This window comes from Bidens hawaiensis, unplaced genomic scaffold (genome assembly GCF_021521415.1).
Source record: "Bidens hawaiensis isolate Kalapana, Puna unplaced genomic scaffold, B.hawaiensis_p1.1 tig00013119_1, whole genome shotgun sequence".
In the NCBI taxonomy this organism is placed as follows: domain Eukaryota; kingdom Viridiplantae; phylum Streptophyta; class Magnoliopsida; order Asterales; family Asteraceae; genus Bidens; species Bidens hawaiensis.
Genome location: NW_027492108.1, coordinates 101,819 through 122,305, shown reverse-complemented (window position 1 = coordinate 122,305; position 20,487 = coordinate 101,819). Strand labels below are relative to the sequence as shown.

Here is a 20,487-nt window from a genome sequence, read left to right as displayed (position 1 = left end):
TCGATAAGGTGCTCGCGCTACTGGTGCAGCTCCTGGTACTAGATCGATTCGAAACTCCACTTGTCTTTGAGGTGGTAACCTTGGTAGATCTTCGGAAAGACTTCGGGGAAATCTCTCACTATAGTTATACTTCCTATCTTCCTTTCTTCATCCTTCTTCTCCACCACGTGGGCTAAGAAAGCTTGACACTTCTTTCGCAAGCACTTTCGTGCTTTCATACACGAAATTAACTTCATCACAGTGCCACGTCTTTCCCCTTGAATAGTCAGCGTTTCACCACTTGCCAAGGGTACGCGGATTTGCTTGTCATAACAAATAATTTCAGCATGGTTCTTTGCTAACCAATCCATGCCTATAACGACATCAAAACTTCCTAAATCTATCGGCAACAGATCTACGTTAAATTCATGTTCTCCCATCACTAGTACGCAACTTTCCACTATATCGTCTGATCGTAACTGTTTGCCATTAGCTAATTCTATAGCATAGGGCGTTGCTAATTTACTAGGTGCTAAACCAAGTAGGTCCTTAAATTCAGTGGATATAAAACTTAAATCCGCACCAGTATTAAATAACACAGACGCATAGTGGTTGTTAAGTAGGAACGTACCAGTGACGACATTTGGGTCTTCCTTAGCTTCACCCGCCCCGATAACAAAAGCCCTAGCTTGAGCTGTATTCTTCATCTGCGGACAGTCCTTGATAAAATGACCCGTATTTCCGCACCCATAACAAGCTCGTGGTGTCGTTTTCCCCGGTTCTTGCTTCACAACTACTGCACCATTCTTAATTCTACACTTAGCTTCCACATGCCCTCTCTTGTGACAATGCTTACACACAATACTTGAGCAGTCACCAACATGATAATACTTGCATTTGTCACACCACGGGTTTGACCTGCTATACGTCTTCCGTGGTTGATCCGTGGTTTGGGCGGCATACACTTTCACAGTTTCTTGTTTCTTGACAGGGGGTTCCTTGGAACTTGATCCTTGATTACGAGAGGCCCAGCTCCTCTTGTGATTGTTATGGCGGCTGTTGCTGCGTTGGGAGAATGGTTGGCTTGCTTCCTTCTGAGTTGGCTTTCCTAGGGTGCCAGCTCGTACTGCATCTTCTGTCAGACTCAGACCTAGTTCAACAGCCTCGGCCATGGTCGCAGGCCTAGTGGCCGTGATTGGTCCCCTGATAACTGTTGCTAATCCCCAGATGTACCTTTCAACTCTCTTTTCTTCAGTGGTGGCCATATGAGGAACTATTCGGCATAGCTCGTGAAATCGCGTGTTATATGCTGTGATGTCGGCTCCCTTCATGGTGAGCGTCCAGAACTCATTTTCCAACTTCTGCATCTCAGTCCTTGGGCAATATTTCTTTTCCATCATCTCCTTTAACTCTTTCCAGGTCTTACCATAGGCCACGTCTCGGCCTAGGGTTTGTACTTGTAAATTCCACCACGATAGGGCTTCATCTTGAAACATACATGTCACGTACAACACTTTCTGTTTTTCTGTGCATCCACTGATTGCTATCACAGATTCTGTCTTCTCGATCCAACGGATAACTCCTATGGCTCCTTCCGTTCCCTTAAAGGACCACGGTTTGCATGTCATGAAAGTTTTGTAGGAACATCCTCGTTCCTCACCGCCAGTCTCTGGAACTACATTTTCAGTGTTTGCGGAATTCCTTCGTTCTTGACTTGAGTCGCCCCTACTGGCTTCGTAGGCGGCTATCGCTTGCGCTATGACTTCTTGTAATTGCGCAGGTGTATTAGGTAAATTGTCGTTCCTTCTCCTTGGCATTTTCCTTCAAGTTGAGAATAAGAAGGATCGGTTAGTATTGGCATCACGCTTGTATGTAAGTAGTTGTAGGGTTCGATACTTATTACATTCACACCCATATATTTGCTTATAGTCATACTTATTAATCATATACTCGCATACATAGATTTTATTATTACATCTCATTATACCACATCGTATACTCATACTCATATATCATAAACATAACTTCATTACATCAAAAGATTTGATTACATAAGTTTATGTTTAAGTCTACTACAAACTCCTACAACATACAAGCGTTTTGCCAAAAGATCGGGTCGTAGTCCGTAATATATTACTTCCCATACATATGATTACTACCCGCTAATACTAGTCTATAGTCGCTTCATGGCATCGGTGGTGGCGGTGGTGGAAACACGTCTCCCAAAACGGCTTGAATTGTCTTAACCTCATTCTCCAATTTCATCACCCTTCGTTCGGCGGCAGCGGCCCGACTCGTTCCCACATCAGCTAAGTGCAATGCATCTCTTACCATATGCTCCAACTTTAGCACTCTCATCCTTGCGTCCGAGATCAAGTCATAGTGATTTTCAAGGCGGAGACTGGTCTCACAGGCCTTGCCTTTCACGCTCTCCATAAACACCTCGACCCTCTGCTCCCAATCCATGAGCCATTCCTCAAGGGCCTTTCTCTCAGCCTCGGCGGCTGCTGTGGTCGGTGGTACGGGGACCTCTGTATCATCGGAGGTAGCGCGCCCTTGGGGGCGTGAGGACTCGCCTACCTCATGTATAGTCCGGGGCACCTCATCGTCGGAGTCCGTGGCATACCTTTTCAGCCCGGCGGCTCGTATCTCCTCGGAGGGCACTGCAGCCAGCTCCTCCATCTCCTCAAGGTCGTCGTTGTCATAGGTTACCTTGTCGTCCTCATCGAGCCTGATTACCTCGGTAGGCTCGTCATCGGAGATCTCTATAGGATCATCAGGAATTGGAACAACGTCGCTCATATGGACACTGCTGCTATCAGTGTTAGAGTCAGAGCCGGAGTCGGAGTCAGTGATGGCTAGGCCATGATATGGATCATTGTTCGGGAAGGCCATCGCTGAAAGGATTAAGGTTTAATTAGTGATAATATCGCTTTATGTTTTTCCTATCCCTTATTTTGGTCATTCCCATACTAGACCATTAATTGCGATAAAGGTGTCGTGAAGACACGTGCACTCTCGTGTAATGCAAGTTTTGAAAACATGTCATGCATGAAAAACGTTTTCACGAGGGAATCTAAGGGGTTATAGTCTAGACTCATGGTTGAATCCTAGTTCGCTATAACCTTGGCTCTGATACCAGTCTGTCACACCCGGTCCATAGGCGGAAACAACCGGTGTGCGACTCATGAAAGGTTTTTCGAGAGCGCGGTTAAGCAAACAACTATATGATAAAAATACATGAGGATTTCATTCATGATATAAGTTTTACAAAATACCAATAATAAAGTTTACATGTAACATATTGAGATTTCACAGTTATGTCCCGCCGAAGGGGGAATAAAACCATGAAAACTCCAAAATATAAAATCCTCATACATGAAATTTTCATAGTTAAACATAAAATCGTAGTGAGACACCGTGACCTCTCCACGTGGCTAAATACCTGAAAGACACGTAAAATAATTTAATCAGTATAAACTGAGTGAGTTCACAAGTTTTGTGACTCGATAAAATGCTTTCTAATATAATTCTCATAACGTCATGAATGCAATATCCATGACTTGCAGTGTAACGTGAATACATGAGTTCGTAACCATTCCTTGACTATATATATACACCATAAAGCCCCACATAACAACCCACGAGTCCACGAGGGAATAAATAAATTGGAAAACTAAGCACCCGTCTTATAAAGTGGCGCGACCACTTACGAGTGGGTTGGTCAGACCAGTAGTACTACCCGTAGAGTTCCTCGGCTATAGTTGCCTATAGTTTATGGTTACAATATATACCGGGGACTTTATGTACCATGAGCGCGCCAAATATCTCATGTACACGCACATTGTAAATCAAGATATACACCATGATAAAACATATTTAAACACGTGTCCCTCGCCCCGAAAACAGTTTAAAACATAGTGAAAATAATGAAAATAGGGGCTGTGAGACTCACCTTAAATCGAGGAATAATGTTCCGTTATACTTGGTGAGTTTCCTGTATTATATCGTATACGTACATTCTTCAGTACATAATACTTATACTAATATTAATACTTAGCCCGATACATACTTATGAGGTGGCGGTATATATGTATTTTTATACCTTAGCGATATGGACGTTAGACAACGTCTTATACTTGTTATATATATGCCCGTTATATTCTCTTTATATATATATCCTTCGAGCATTAGGGAATGCTCGATACAAATTATTAGTCGGTAATCATGACGTTCGTGACATGCTTTGGCCTAATAGGTTTTGGAGCTCTCATCGTTAGTCCCCAGGTAGGTAACGGGCCCATCTATGATATATTCAGTTACCAGCCTAGACAGGACGTCCCGACTACCGGCACCTCCACCCTTCCGGTTACTCGCAATGTCCATCACAAAAACCCGTATTTTATATTTATTGCACATATATAGGAATATATGTGTATGACTTGTATACTTATTTTGTTATGTATATATTATAAGTATTATTAATATCCTTTTTAAATCTTATAAGCATATATTATATATATCTTACTAGTACTCATATTTTATCATTATTATTATTATTATTACTATTATTATTACTATTATTATTTTTACTTTTATGACGAACCCGATACGGTTTTTAATACGTTAGTTATATCCTTTGTAAAGTTTAACATAACCAAAATTCCATTTTTACATTTAGATCATCTTGTTTATTTATAAATGGGTTTTACTACTGAAGATCATTTTTACCTTAACCTTCCTTAAACACCCCTTTAAATCCTTTATATCTTTTACTTAACATGATTTATCCTTACTTATATGTCACACTTCAAGTTTATATTCATGATTTATCACCTCATTAAATATATGTATCTTAGGCTTAATCCATGTTTTTCTATTAAACATAATATGATTTTATTACTTTGGAAATGTCGGTTTTTCGAGACGTTCTTGAGCGTGTTTAGGCTCTTGGATGATGGTCTTGTAGTGTAGGCTCTAGAATATGTTTATTAAACATGAACACAAGTGTTAAAATCAAAGGAAACGAGTGTGTGTTGGCTGGACAGAAAAGAACCATTTTCCAGCAAGTATTTTATGAAGAACAATTAGACTTTTAGGCTTACCAAGTGCTGAAATTAAGCCGGAAATGGATATTCGAAAGATGGTTCGTGATCCTTACGAGTTTCCTTGGATTTCTAAACAAGAATCACCGAAAAATACCAAGTAGTTTGTGAGATATGAACAAAAGAAGAGAGGTGGGTACTGCTGGAAAATGCAGTTTCCCAGCAGTGACCTTCGAAGGTTCAAAGCTTCTTACCGAGTTTTCCGGGCAGAGATCCGTTCAAGGCTTTCCACTACGGTTTAAGGATTTCTTCTAGCTTTCCAACGATATATAGGGTTCAGAGGGTTCAGGGCAGAATTATAGAGAAATTGGGTTGCAAAGAGGCGGTTTCTTGGTGTTGCGCTGCTGCTGTTCTTCAGCCATGAAAAGAGAGAAATTTGGAGTGTGTTTAAGGGTTTGTATGAGTTTGTGTGTGGTGTTTTTCATCAAAATAATTGGTCTAATTTATAGGCAAACCCAAGGGAACACATCCCTTGATTTGGGGGATCCAAAAGATTACAATCCCTTGATTTAAGGGTGTCAAATCTTACACCATAAAGTGAAATAGTTGGTCAAAGCATGGTTTTTATTGTTGTTTATTTGATGGAATGGGGGTAGGCGGCCATAGGGAATGGTTAGGAAGATTTTGCTTGATCTTGTAGTACTTTCAATATTGTGCCCATACCTTGGTAGGTAAAAGATAAGATCTTCCAGAAGCATAGACTGGCTCATTTTGGGCGGAAGTATTCCCTTCCCGCAGGGTCTTCCCGCAGGTCTTCCCGCAGGGTCTTCCCGCAGGTCTTCCCGCAGGGTCTTCCCGCAGGTCTTCCCGCAGGTCTTCCCGCAGGGTCTTCCCGCAGGTCTTCCCGCAGGGTCTTTGAGCACTTTGAGCACAGGGTCTTTGAGCACTTTGAGCACAGGGTCTTTGAAAAGGATTTTTGGTTTTTAGGGTTTTTCGCAAGGATTCTTCCCACGGGTTTCCCAATGTCACGCAGAGTTTTTCCACTCTTCTGTTTGAACTTTGGGTATATTATAGATGATATGGAACCCGTATTTATTTTGGTTCCCGGTATGATGTATATTTAAATTTAGCCCGGAGTTATATTTGGTTAAATAGTGCTCCATATTGTAATCCTTTATGGATTGTTTAAATTATTAACTTCATATTATTTTTGACTAGTATACCTTTAATTCCTTCATAGTTTCATATCTTGGTCGTCTCACTGTATAATGTATCATTGATTTGGCCGGTTCGGCGACTATATTCCATTATTTAAACGTTTATGGCGTTTTGGTCCTAATTAGAGTATTAGAACATTACTGGGCATGGTCTTACCATTACCCCTTATATTGGATCATAGGTATATATTTAGCTTGATATGTTTGTCACCTCTGACTATTACTGGGCTGTCTTTATCATATAGTCGTTCTCATCGGCACTTTATACAATCCTATAGGCATTACGACTGTTCTCGTTCACATTTCAAGTATACTATGGTTTATACGTCATATAACTTATATAATCAACACATAATTTAAATCAAGTATATAGATTAGAGTGTGAAATAATTACCGGGTGTCACAACCATCATCACCATCCATCATCATCATCATTAAGAAGGAAGCTTCATCTACGTTTGGTTAGATTGTTCTAAGTTTAATCATGTATTTGTTATTATCATCCATCTTAATGTTTATCATCATGCTCATTATGAGCTAAACTCCATTTACCATCTAAAATCTATGAAGAAGCTTTGTTTTACTTGATGATTATATAAAACATGTGGTTTAGTTTGGTAAAGTACATGGTTATCTTACAATTATCTTTTGATGAGAAATGTTTCACCATCTTAAAATACTAATTCAAAGTTGGTGATTGTCAATTATATTGGCAATCGTTCATGATCGATTCATGTTCTTGAAAGATAGAAATACTTTGATACATTATCGAAACATGGATCCTTATATTGTACTTAGAAATGATGAGATATAATTTATGATGTATTTCTCTAAGTCTTGGTAATCCGAAAATGGCTTTGCTTAGGATATCATGCTAGTTAAAGAAATCATATGTTAACGGAATGTGTAATTATAACCTACATAAATCAACCAAGGGGATGTTGTGTGAGTTAACTACAACCACTCAAAGTTGTTAGGATTGGTATTTGAGAAATCGAAGTCAATTCTAATCATTCTACTTTACCAACTGCTTATTTACTTAAATTGACATTCTCGGGGTAGCATGCTATTAAGCATAGGATGGACTTGAAAATATGCATGCTATTATTCATTATGTCATAGAATGTGTTCACTCCAAAATGAGGATCATAATTCTATCATATATTATTAGGACAAGTCTATCACATGTTTAACTATTAATCATCAAGGAACAATGGAGTGGATTCTAGATATTAGATGGTAACCTTCACATAATTGAATTACTCGTTTAGAATCTCTTATCTTGGTCATCTATATATTATATATAAGTATTTACATTTTATAAAAAGTTCAAAAATTAACCCCAAAATGATTAAAACCTCCGATTAAAGCAAAACAACGATTCATTATTAGAAACCTTTGTGCCCACGGATCGATACTTGGTTCTTACCAATACTATTCTATATATACGATAGGTACACTTGCCTATTTTGTGTGTGTTTAGTCTTTGTAGAAATCACTTTTATAAAATTAAAACACGATCTTGTGCAAAAGCAAATCATTCCATCCATCATATTTTATACTACCACATGCGCACACGCACGCATCATTTATTATTATGTCTTTTAACTGATCATTGTGTTTTTTTTAAATACTAATAACACCGTTGTGTAATAATATATATAATGAAAAATACCAACAAATTATCTAATACATAAAACACAATGATAAATGCATATTCCACAATAACATGAAACGTAAAACACAATAATGAATACATATAATATAACAACACAATGGCTTGAAACGTTAGACACAATGGTAAATACATATAACACAATGACCTTAAACGTAAGACACAATGGTAAATACATATAACACAATAGCCTGAAACGTAAGACACAATGGTAAATACATATAACACAACGACCTTAAACGTAAGACAAAATGGTAAATACATATAACACAATAGCCTGAAACGTAAGACACAATGGTAAATACATATAACACAACGACCTTAAACGTAAGACACAATGGTAAATACATTTAACACAATGACCATAAACGTAAGACATAATGGTAAATACATATAAAACAATGACCATAAACGTAAGACATAATGGTAAATACATATAACACAATGACCTTAAACATAAGACACAATGGTAAATACATATAACACAATGACCTCACACGTAAGACACAATGGTAAATACATATAACACAATGATCTTAAACGTAAGACATAATGGTAAATACATATAACACAATGACCTTAAACGTAAGACACAATGGTAAATACATAATTACATATAACATACTGACCTTAAACGTAAAACACAATGGAATCTACATATTACACAATGACTTGAACGTAATACATAATCAACATAAAGCAAATGTTGAGCACAAAGACACAGTGACAAACGAAAGGCACAATGACGTAATCTTTGTTTTAATTTTTATATTTAATATGAGTATCAATTGAAAAACACAATGACCAAAATATATAACACAATGTATAGAAAAACTCAATTAAAAAACACAATGGACAACCAAATAACACAATACAAAAAAACCCACCAATTTTTTTTTATTTTTATATAACAATATGATATTCATATTAAAGATAAAAAACGCTTGTTATTATGGTAAAAAAAAATTCTAAAAAAAAACGTCGTATGAAAAGTTATAGACGTTTTAAAATGATGAAGGAATTGTCATGTGCCTTGCGTGTAGAGAGAGAGAGTCATCATAAATGGGTTATTGCATTCATGTCCTTTTCATTAATTTTTATTTTCAAATTAATCTTCACCATACAAATCTAAAATCAATATATTAGATTACTTTTCACCCTTCTTATTTTTGTTGTCATTTGTATTTTAACTTTACCCTATTATGTTAATACCAAATTAATATTATATTGGAATAATGTGTGGCGGCTATTAATCTATTATCTTAACTTTTTATTTATCAAAGAAAGATTTTAAATTATAAAACGAAATATCTTTTGCGATAATTCATGAATAAAATATATTTGGTTGGTTTAATAAGTTTAGGAAAATATCAACATGTCAACAACCCCATGTGATTTCTCGAGTGTCTAGAGTATCTTTTGTGATATATTTTTCTTAAATCTAAAATCTATGAATAAAAACTCCCAAAGGATATTTGGATCCTTTATTTATATTCTTCACCTATCATTTTAATTCCAAAGATGATAATTTATATAGACAAAAATGAAATACATAGTTTCAATTGACGATATAGATATCTCACGTAATCATTATTCAATTAACAATCTTGTTCAAATATATGTGCAAAATAACTGAAGTAATCGAGATCACAACTTATATCAATATGCCGGGTATTTAAATACACGTTTTTTTTAAAACAGAAGTCTTTATTTGATTAGTTAGAGAGAACAATGCACTTATGCACATGTTGTCAAATGACGATTTAAATATCACACTTAATCATTATTCAATTAACCATCTTGTTATTATCCATATCCATGTTTTTCAAAACGAGTAAGTTGACATACAGCCTATGGAAACTAATTGATTATTTACCACATTACCATTTAAATGGACACAACCAATGAACCAATTAATTATTTTGACCTAAAAAGCCATTAAGAGACACATAATTAACCTAGAAAACATTTCTTTTGGAGAAAGAGAACAGAATTCCAACAAAATGTATTAATAAAGATTAAAGAATGAAAGAATTCAAAACTGAGTTTAAAGATCCACATCGGATACACACCCCAGTCCGAGACAAATAAAAATAAAACAATAAATAAATAAATCTAAATTGGGCCTTGCAATATGGATCTTAAGCCCAAACTATCCAATACCACTTTTTCAAACCTAGCCCATGAATGGCCCAACATTAACTTGTCACAAAAGGTCATCCAAATAAGGTTAGTTCTTAAAAAGGACGGCGTATCAGGTCAATAAAGGTCATTTTAAAACGAGCTAGGCATTTAATGCGTTAATTATGGATAAAAATAATATTACTAAATACTCTTTTGACAACAACAGATTTAGAATATTGCATTCATCAAAAGAGATTCTCGGTAACTTTCAACCCTTTTAGCTACATTTTTATTCGACTACGTGAGTAAATTACAATCGTTCTTTGCTTTGTCAATAACAGATATAATAATAGAGTTCAATAAGTATAATTCAAACAATTTTTTCATATCACAAGTTGGTGTATCTCTAAAGAGAGAAACAAGACATTACTACTTTTCCAGACAAAATCGTGAAACATATAAAACTACGTGAGTTCCTACGGATAAAGACAAGATTGAAGAAAATCACTTTAGAATGAATCGATTGGTGTAATTTTAATATCTTTTCACTTGTAGGCTGTTGAAGATTTTTTTCTTTTTGTAAAAATTGCACCTTAATAATATTACTAATTTGTATGAAATTTGTCATCAAAAAATAGTAAAATAAACGGGTAATAGTTTATATGCATGAAGCATGATACATAGAAGTCACGGGCGTACCTTACCCAGTAGAACAGGGGTCGGTGGACCTCCTGTGAAACAATATTTTTAATAAAGTTATAATGTAAAATTTCTAACCGACCCTTGATAATATTTGGAAATAGCCAACTGAAAAACAAATCCGACTTTTAAAAAAAAGTTAAAAAGTCTAAAGCCTACATAAAGTTGAATAGATTGCAGTTGAACATACTCCTCTTTTAGGTGACAACTTTCAACTAGAAATTCATCAAATCATAGCATTCATAGCATTTCAGTTCAAAGTTCGAATACCATTTACAACCGAAATCATCGTGTTAACAAACCGATGACCGAAGACAAGGATCGATACCATCTAACAATCCTTTTAAAGTTACAATCACACTAAAATCTAACAATTTTCAAAAAGACATTTCAAAGTAAAAGAAAAACCAATTAAAACAGTTAAAAAAGAGTTCAAGGTAACATATTGAAAGCTTGCTTTTTCATCCAACCTTCGTCATCGATGTACGACATGCTCGTTAACCGCCGTATCTCCTCCTTGCTTAGCTTGCTTTCCCAATATACTCTTTGTGATGTCCCCGATCCTTCGCCCCTACATTCATCCTCAGCAAACACCAAATCTTTCCTGTTTCAACCAACCCAAAAATCGTTTTAAAAAAAAAACATATACATGTGATTATATGGCTAGACTAGTTTTGTGATGGGTCAAAACATGTCATTTTATTATACAAGACACGTCATGTGGGGCTCACTGCGTCCACAATAACTCAAATGAAATCTTTATACTAAAATTAAAGAAAAATATATGGTTTCGGATTAAACCGGATAAATAAGAGAGAATGAGATCATACATTGAGGTGCCAATGAAGTCACCATCAAGCCATCCTTGAGGAACCACAACGTCCGATAAACTCGAGTTATAGAATAGAACCTTGGCATACCCACGCCACGGTCTACCCAAATAGGTTGTGCCGTTTCCAACCACATTGCAATCTTTAAACACGAAACCGTTGTTGTCACTAGCGCCCTCCCTCGATTGGGCAGTGATAAAACCTGGTTGGGGACTCAAGAATCCCGCGATCACAGAAATAGTACACCTCTAAAAAATATAAAATAAATTAAAAACAGCTACACAATTAAAATTACATATTTCAAAACAAAACACTTTAAAATGTATTTTGACACAAACAATGATGTGTTTGTGACAGTTGTATATAAAAAAAGGTTAAGCTAAACATCACATGTAATAATAATAATAATAATAATAATAATAATAATAATAATAATAATAATAATAATAATGTTGGTACACTATTCAATAATAATCACCTCATATATAGATCGACCGGAACCCATAATGAAATCAACCGCACCTCGTATCGAACACAACTTAAAGTAATGTCTACCCGAGTCATCCCACACCGTATCTTGAACACCCATGAAGCCACATCGATAAAATGCCGATTTGTCACCGGAGATCTTGGCCGCCACCGCGGGCATGATGGGATTGCCGTTATGTCCCAAAGGGTAGTTGTAATTATTCTAATTAAACAACATTAATTAGTTAATTAATGAAATTAATTATAAAGTAACAATATTAAAAGAGTGATGTGTACGTACAACAAAAGTGATACTCTTGACGACCACCTCGTCAGCTTCAGAAATAAATGTAGCATCGGTTTCAACGGATTTATGAGAACCCCAAACAACATATGTATTTCTTTTACCACCTCCTTTTAGATATATCATAGGCTTATTATGTGGGATTTTAACTTGTTCACTGCACAAATAATTAGTTAAATCATAAACAATATATATAAAAAACAAAATATTTAAGGGAAATACATAAATATAACATATTGAAAAATGAATCTAAAGTTTTATAAAAAAAATCAAACATGAATCTAAATTGTCAGAACTTTATACATGAATAATAATGAACGGTCAAACATTATGATAATATCATTAATCAAAAGGTACACACAAGAATAATTTTGTAAAATCTATAAATTTAATATTGTAATGAAATAATTATATTTTAACATGAGAGAATTTTTTGAAATGATTTTGAAATACTATTGATAATCCATTAAAAATAATAAACAAATCAATAAAATTAAGATGAACCCATAAAAAATAGCATTTAACATGAAGAACAAAAGATGTATCTTGTCAAACATAACATCATAAATCAAGGTTACACACAAGAAATAGTTTTGTAAAACCTTTTAAACTTTAATTTAATCCATACAAAAATAAAATTATATATACATAAATAAATAGATTTTAAATGAATCCATAAAAATAATATTAAAGATGAAGAATAAAAGAAGTATACTTGTAAACGCCAGTTTTGACATAAACACATATCCATTGCATATTATCAAAAGGTATAGCATCAATAGCTGACTGAATGGTAGTAAAGTTTCCTTGGCCAGATTGATCAACAACAATTGTTTGATACTTTGCCGCCGTCGTTGCCGTCGCTGCTTCGACACTAACCCAAGACGGCTGTCTTCTTCCACCACCTTCTGATCTTCTCAAACAGATCAACAAAACAATAACTAGAAATCTTTCAAGAAATCCCATTTTTTTGGAGTGTAAAATTTTGATAAAAAAAAACTCCAAGGAGATTTGTTTGGAGAAGAATAATAGGATTGGTGGTGTGGGAATGTATGAATGTTAAGAAACTTGAAAGGTTTTTATAAATGTTAAGTGAATAAAAACGATTACTTGTTTTAAAATGATTTAATGAAGATTTTTTCACGCCGGGACATTTTATATTCCTGTAAATAATGTTTTTCTTAAAATGGAGAATTTTTATTTTTATTACCATTCATAGCTTTAATTAACTCTGAATATCTATATTTTGCATCACTAATTAATACCTCTAGTATTTATTTATTGCTATTATAAAAAACTGTTTGATGTTTCAATTTATGTTAGATGAGTTTCACTAACCAATGAATTCATCGGTTATTCACTTATCCCTCGGTGATGGTATGGTTCGTCGGTAATCTTTTGATAAAGGTTCGTAAAGAAATCATGTGTGGATTAATTTCTACCTATAAATCACCAACAATTGTTAGATGATTAGTTCTTTTGCTAGTGACAGTTTCGCTGGTAAAGTTTTCCTGAAAACGTTTATTTTAGCATATAAGTTAAATAATTTGTGCACAACAAAAGACACATTGCACAAAGTTACAGTTAAATTTACGTCAATTTAACTTCATTATTTTTTTTTTTTTTACTTCAAAAGTATAATTCGAACATAAAATTATTATTTTCATTGGATACTTCTACAAATATGGTAAATGTAAATTTCAGAGGAGTTATCATTTTCAGTTACCTTACAAAAAAAGAAAAAGAATAATTTCTAAATATAGAAGGGTCTTTTGGTTTTGACTGTCAGTGCGTGTTTCTAGTTTTAGGTAAATAAGGAAAAAACGAGATTACAATAATCACCAAGAATAACTATTTTTGCATATTTGTATTTTAGTTTGCCTATCTAATTAGAAATTTTCCTCTATAATCATCAAAACTAATATATCTTACGTATTTGTTTTATTTACGTTGTTTAAAAAATTACTTTATATTAATATATAAATGTCTTGCAATATGCAAATTTGAATCGTTCTTTTTTTATTTACGTGTGATAGTTTTACGAGTAATGAGTTACTATTTGTTTCATGTATCCACTTTATGTTGGTGAAAAATGATATACATTCAAAAACATTTCCAATGACAAATAAAAAAAGGTGGAGTGCATGAGGTGATATCTCATATGACATGAATATGACGAATAAATATATATATATATATATATTTTAAAGAAGAAATAAAGAAAGAAAAGAAATGATTTTATAATAACTTTCATATGTTTCAGAAAAGAAACTTTAAAATATAGCTTATTTTAGAGTTTAGACCATAAAAGAAGCATTTAATCATAGCTTATTTTACACCATAAAAGAAGCTGTAATCGTATGTAATCGTAAATCGTGTGATTTAGGAATAAGTTGATGGAGATATACATGAAAGGAAATCAAATATGTTACTGGAAAAACCAGTTTACTCGATATTGATTTATGATTTACGTTTCAGTTTAAACACAAAATCTACGACAAGAGTAAAATGAGATTTGTTTTAAAACACCAATATTTTAAATCAAAATAAATACCGACATAAATTTTAATACCTAAAATTTTAAAAACATCAATATTTCACAACCTTTTCATTTTTTAACATCAAACTCTATCGTTTTCAGTTCACTGGTTGTCGCAAACTTTATAAATAATATGATCAGTTCACTGGTCGTCACATAACATGATATAACAAATAATTTGATACAACGATACATTTGATTTGAGTTTTAAAGTCGTTTCAATCTAACGTTGATTTCAAAAACACGAATCTTAAATACGAAACATGCATAATAAGAAACACACACAGACATGATAGCCAAAAAAGTGATTATAGTTAAGGCTTAACATGAAATGTAAAGAGTTAAAAAAAGTAACTAAACAAACACATATATGATCAGTCATGAAAAAACAACCAATGCGAAAATAACTACACTTGATTCAGTTCTAATGTTTCCAACTCACCAGATGCAACAGAGTCGACTCGGATCATATCAAACTGACTAAAACAGTGATCATGAGGTGTATTCAAAGGGCTGGGGCGGTTGAGGCTCATCATCCACAGCCATGGCTGCAGTAGACCCTGTTTGTGCAGGAGCGGCTGCACCTGTGGTGGTTGACGTGGGTGCATCGGTTAGAGCCAACACTTCTGGTTCGGTTGGGCGAAGGTCTTTCAAGAGAACAAAACCAGATGCAGCTGGTTTTACTGGTGCGTATCTGCTGTCTTCTAGAAACTTGATGAACTTCTCTTGTGCGAGAACCACTCTTGCGGGGTTGGTTAGAATCTCGAATGTTGGTTCGGGTTCAGCCTTTTTCTCCTTCTCGGTCACAGCGCCATCCACCTGTCAGATGCATCGTAAAAGATTTTACATTTTGTTCAGGAACAGAATTTTGACCACGGTTTACTTGAAATCGGTTGACTGGTCAAATGGAATGAGCAAGATTTTGACCAAGTCTAATGCATCAAGCTAATCAACCTCCTAGACCGATTTAATCATATGAATGAGATATTACTTCTATAATATAGTTTTTGTAGAAATTTTAAAAATAACAATTAATTGCAAAGTTCATAAAAAACTATTTGGCCCATTCAACCTAATATTTTTACTCTCCTAGACTGATAATAAAGTTCTTGTATTATTTATGAGTGTGCATGAAACCGTATTGTATCATCACTTCCCAACCTCCTAGACGAATTTAATTAAACAAATTAGATAATATTTTAATAATACAGTTTTGTAATTGCATTAAAAATTCTATATTTCTATATGAAAAATACCTTTTAATCTAACCAGTTACCCTTTTGACCCTTGCTAAACGCTAAAAGAAAATTTAATTTTTTTGACCCAGCCCATTTTGACCCTTGGGCCCGAAAATCCATACCTGCATTGAGTCAGCATCCTTTTCTTTCCCTTTGGCGGAACTTGATGAGTCAGCAGCAGCAGACAACTTTTCAGCATTGGCTTTTTCAGCTTCCTTCTTGGTAGCCCTAGCTTTGGCTCTTGCTGACGTGGACAAAACAGCTGTGGGGAGTTTCACAGCTGATGCAGCAGTGGGGACGGTTGTTGGTCGAGGGTACTCAAACAAAGACGGTTTTGCATGTGATAAAAATTCAAATTTTGGTACTTTCAAGTCATAGTTGAGTCCGATTAAAGCTGTGGGAGAGAAAGCTAAACTAATAAAGTATATGAGTGGGTACCAGTACCAAAACTGACTGAAAACCGCAAGTCCGATAACTGCAGTCATTTTGTCATGTTTGGTTTTTGAAAGTAATTTTATTGAAACATTCCTTCCCCCAGCATCGAGAATTCCAGACGCCAAAATAGCTCCCATCTTGCTCATAGTGTCTTCATGTTTATCAAGAATAATCTTTTCCAGCTGTCGTCTGTTGAAAATTTAGAGCATGTGACAAAAAGAAACAAGAAGAAGGTTGCTCAAAGTGTATAAATTATGCATAAAACCTCAAACCATTTTTATTATATCATTTAGATTATTACTAAACAACTATCTTTTCTGGCAACTATCTTTTCTGCAATCATACTTTGCAAAGACTTTATAAGATTGAAAAGATAATTGGTTACCAAAAAGAATTTCATTATGCATAAAACCTACTATATTATTTCAAATCGAACACTGTATTATTAAACTGATGATTTCTGTAATCATATTGAATTAAAACGTTAACTCAGGTCTAATTATGTAACATCCTTATGCATTCCAAAATGTTTCAACTAAGTTTCATTTTCATCCACAAAAATTAACTAGAAAATATACTTTTGTACTGGTCTTAGTTAAGATTTTAAAAAACTTTGTTTCGTTTAATTTTATTATTATTAGCTTTTGATCAAAATAATGTTTAAAGTAGCGACTACATTATTCATTTTCTTCATGTGTAATCCAAAAGATTTATAATACAAAAGAATTATATGAAATAAGTTTTTTAGGCAAACCCCACCTGCTTTGAAAGCCCATTTGACACCTTTAATAAATAACAATGCAGACATATATGTTGAGAAAAGAATACCTGAAGGTGCCAACACGAGAGTCACTAGCTTCACTGGTTTGGATCATGACCATGGCCATTGCAATTAAGGCACCTTGACGAACAAAATCAGTTACATCGGACGTCAAAGGTTCTAACAAAGATATGGCTTCACTTAGCCCAGTACCAGCACATGAAATGCCTACAGCCATGGCGGCACCATACCGCACATGCGGGTTGTATGACTCAGACAATAGTGCCACTGTTTTTGGTGTCTGCAGTAAACATGAAATAATTATCATATTTAGTCAACCCAACCCATAATTAAAATTTACCCATTTTGCCACCTCTACTACAGATGCTTGAACCACTATTAACAAAAGGAAATAACAATAAAAATAACTAGAAACTAAAGAAAACAGTTCAAACCTGTTCTGGGTCATTGTAGAGAACAAATCCAAGGGCCAAAACAGCAGTCCGTCTGACATCATCGCTGACATCAGACACAGCAAAGTGAAGTAATTGGCGAATAGCCTTGTTATTTCCAGTTCCTCTGTATGCCATTGCTAATGCATACATCCCCCCATAACGTAGTATGGCATCTTGATCCAGAGTCATCTGTTCAATTAGAGTGTCTGCTTCTTCTTCTCTTCCATAAACCGTGAGTGCAATACCTAATGCTAACCCCCTACAAAACAAAAGTTTGCATCATTAACAATTAAGAAAACCATAATAACAAAAGGTTTAAGGATGTTTATTTAACTTACCTTATAATTTTTTCATGTTGTGTTTCATGAGCATACTGCAGCATATCTCCGGCATTCTGACTTCCGGTCCCCACCATTAATAAGCCGATGCTAATGCCTGCAGCTTCACCTGCAACAGCACTGTCAGTGAAGAGGACACTTTTCAACTCTTCATAGATATCATTATCAGCAGTCCCTAAAGCTGCCAAGCCAAGACCTAAGCAAGCACCGTGTTGAACCACCTGAACCAGCCAATGTAGAGAATAAACATAAAAGATGTAAATACGGGATCAGTTGATAATCTGAATGTAAATAAGAAACATGAAAATCAAACAGATCCATTATCTTTTTAACACTGATTCACAATGTCATGTTATGAATGAAATCAAACACGCAAAACTTTGAATCGAAGTTACAAAATTAGTAAAATAGTTAGTTTCTCACACACATACATATTACACACACACACATAGTCGTTCAGTACAGAATCAATTTTAGGTAGAGAACTGGATGAACCACATACTCCACTCTCTCACTCATATTATATCAGGCCATCCGTATGTACAAGTGTTAATTCAGTTCGCATAGTACTCTACTTAAAAACTGGTTTATCTACAAACATATACCTACATGCATGTAGATATATACATATGTATTATATATACACACATATACAAACATGGATATATAATACATGTGTGCATGTGCGTGTATGTATTGTGTCTTATGAGAAGCTAAATATTCACGAGATGATGAGAAGCAAATTGATACATATTGAAGCGCGTAACAAAATTATGAACAAAGTTGAAAATTTATGGATTGCTTAATCCTATTTATACATATATACTCATACACACATATAGATGATATCTGGTAAACATAAACAGATTCTAATCCAAGAAAGTAGATTTTGTGCCTGAATATACATGTGTGTGTGTGTGAAGAAGTTTATGATTTTAAAAGGTTATTAAACAATTACCTCCACATTGGTATTGCGTAAGCTCTCACGTAAGAACTGTTTGATGCCTTCTCCATGGTTTGCATGAATTAAACCCAAGGCATAGAGGGCCCCGCCTTCAGAATAAGGACTACCACCACCGGACCCACTTTGAGGAAGGTAAGGAGCCATGAGTGATCTTCCTTGCTGAAGATGGCCTCCATGAATAACACCTAGCCCAGCTGTTGCACTAAATTTAGCCCAGTTTGTGGCTCTGCTCAGCCAATCCTAAAAGCATATGTAAAGTACAAGATGATGATAAGATTTAGAGTTGGTAAAAATAACTTGATAATAAGCGAGAACAATATAACAAAAAACATTATATACCAGATTTTCCCTTAAAAATGTGTCCACAGTTGTTCCAGCGTGCATAAGGGCGTTGGCATATATTGTTGCACTGTGGCAAACACTGTTTCTCATCTCGATTGATTGCTTTATTGTCTTGAGAATAAGTAGATCCGACCTATATAAGACAGAATATTATAAGAATCTTACAGAAACTAGCAATAAAGACCAAACAAAAGAAACAAAAAAACAGTTCAAAACTTGAAAATTCAAACAGTTCCAAAGTCCATTATTATGACTGTAAATTTTGAAATAACCTGATCTTTGTGATCATATACACTAGTATTTTATTAAAAGAAGGAACTGGACAAAAAAGTATTTCAGGGTCAACTGGTCAATAAAACCCATACTGAAAAATAATCCCATATGCCATGTTGTTCGGCCCGCCCATTTTGCCAACTCTAGAAAAAAAATGTCTAGATAAACACAAGGAAAAGTTTGCTCACTTGTTATGGCTGTATAAAAACTGGAGCTTCAACTGAATAGGAGTTTCACCCGACAAAATTCCCTTCATTTTAGTCAACCTTTCAGCATAGGTCACTTCAGCCGGGTCAGATTCAGGCCCTGTAGCAATAAGTGGTTGGGTTTCATCAGCCATTTGAGTGTCCTCTGACGCAGAAGGATTTGGCTCCGTGACAGCTGGCACTTCAGGTTTCAACTTGGGACTTGACAACTGATCTCTGACTTTCAATAGAAAAGCTTGGTGCTCGTTTTCAATCAAGTCAAAAGCAATTTGAAATGCCATCAATGCATCATCTTTGTTTTCAGATCTTAAAAGTTTCTCTAATATGCTTGCAACACCGTCAGGTTGATCAAGAAACATAAGACATTGGCAAATGTTTAAGTAATCTGGGGATGCCAAATCTTGATATACCTTGACAAGAAGAATAAGTACCTACCCATTTTGATATTATACATGAATAATAATGAACGGTCAAACATTATGATAATATCATTAATCAAAAGGTACACACAAGAATAATTTTGTAAAATCTATAAATTTAATATTGTAATGAAATAATTATATTTTAACATGAGAGAATTTTTTGAAATGATTTTG

At 34.7% G+C, this 20,487-nt stretch overlaps 3 protein-coding genes across 3 annotated transcripts in view; 1 reads left to right on the top strand and 2 right to left on the bottom strand.

Annotated features, from left to right (window-relative positions):
* Window positions 1-20,487, top strand: part of LOC143543393 (protein NO VEIN-like) — a 286,208-nt gene that overhangs the window by 168,232 nt on the left and 97,489 nt on the right. The gene's annotated exons all lie outside the window — the stretch shown is intronic.
* On the bottom strand, window positions 10,924-13,307 carry LOC143543409 (putative pectinesterase 29). Its single transcript, XM_077035741.1, has 5 exons — window positions 13,057-13,307; window positions 12,339-12,498; window positions 12,048-12,260; window positions 11,570-11,817; window positions 10,924-11,343 (listed from the first exon to the last, which is right to left on the bottom strand). Exons 1-5 carry the CDS (start codon window positions 13,305-13,307, stop codon window positions 11,172-11,174), a joined length of 1,044 nt encoding a protein of 347 aa, XP_076891856.1. The 3' UTR covers window positions 10,924-11,171.
* Window positions 15,171-20,324, bottom strand: LOC143543388 (26S proteasome non-ATPase regulatory subunit 1 homolog B-like). Its single transcript, XM_077035717.1, has 8 exons — window positions 19,874-20,324; window positions 19,410-19,545; window positions 19,065-19,310; window positions 18,107-18,327; window positions 17,769-18,027; window positions 17,382-17,614; window positions 16,241-16,742; window positions 15,171-15,699 (listed from the first exon to the last, which is right to left on the bottom strand). The coding sequence occupies exons 1-8, from the start codon at window positions 20,248-20,250 to the stop codon at window positions 15,373-15,375; spliced, it is 2,301 nt and encodes a 766-aa protein (XP_076891832.1). The 5' UTR covers window positions 20,251-20,324; the 3' UTR covers window positions 15,171-15,372.

Bases quoted from the DNA above. Each gene is read 5' to 3' on its own strand.
- LOC143543409 (XM_077035741.1), bottom strand. From the start codon at position 13,307: ATGGGATTTCTTGAAAGATTTCTAGTTATTGTTTTGTTGATCTGTTTG. The intron at 12,261-12,338 runs GTACGTACACAT...TTGTTTAATTAG, and splicing joins TCAAGAGTATCACTTTTGTT to AATAATTACAACTACCCTTT. The intron at 11,818-12,047 runs GTGATTATTATT...TATATTTTTTAG, and splicing joins CCGGTCGATCTATATATGAG to AGGTGTACTATTTCTGTGAT.
- LOC143543388 (XM_077035717.1), bottom strand. From the start codon at position 20,250: ATGTTTCTTGATCAACCTGACGGTGTTGCAAGCATATTAGAGAAACTT. The intron at 19,311-19,409 runs GTATATAATGTT...ATATGCTTTTAG, and splicing joins CATTTTTAAGGGAAAATCTG to GATTGGCTGAGCAGAGCCAC. The intron at 18,328-19,064 runs GTAATTGTTTAA...TGGCTGGTTCAG, and splicing joins TACGCAATACCAATGTGGAG to GTGGTTCAACACGGTGCTTG.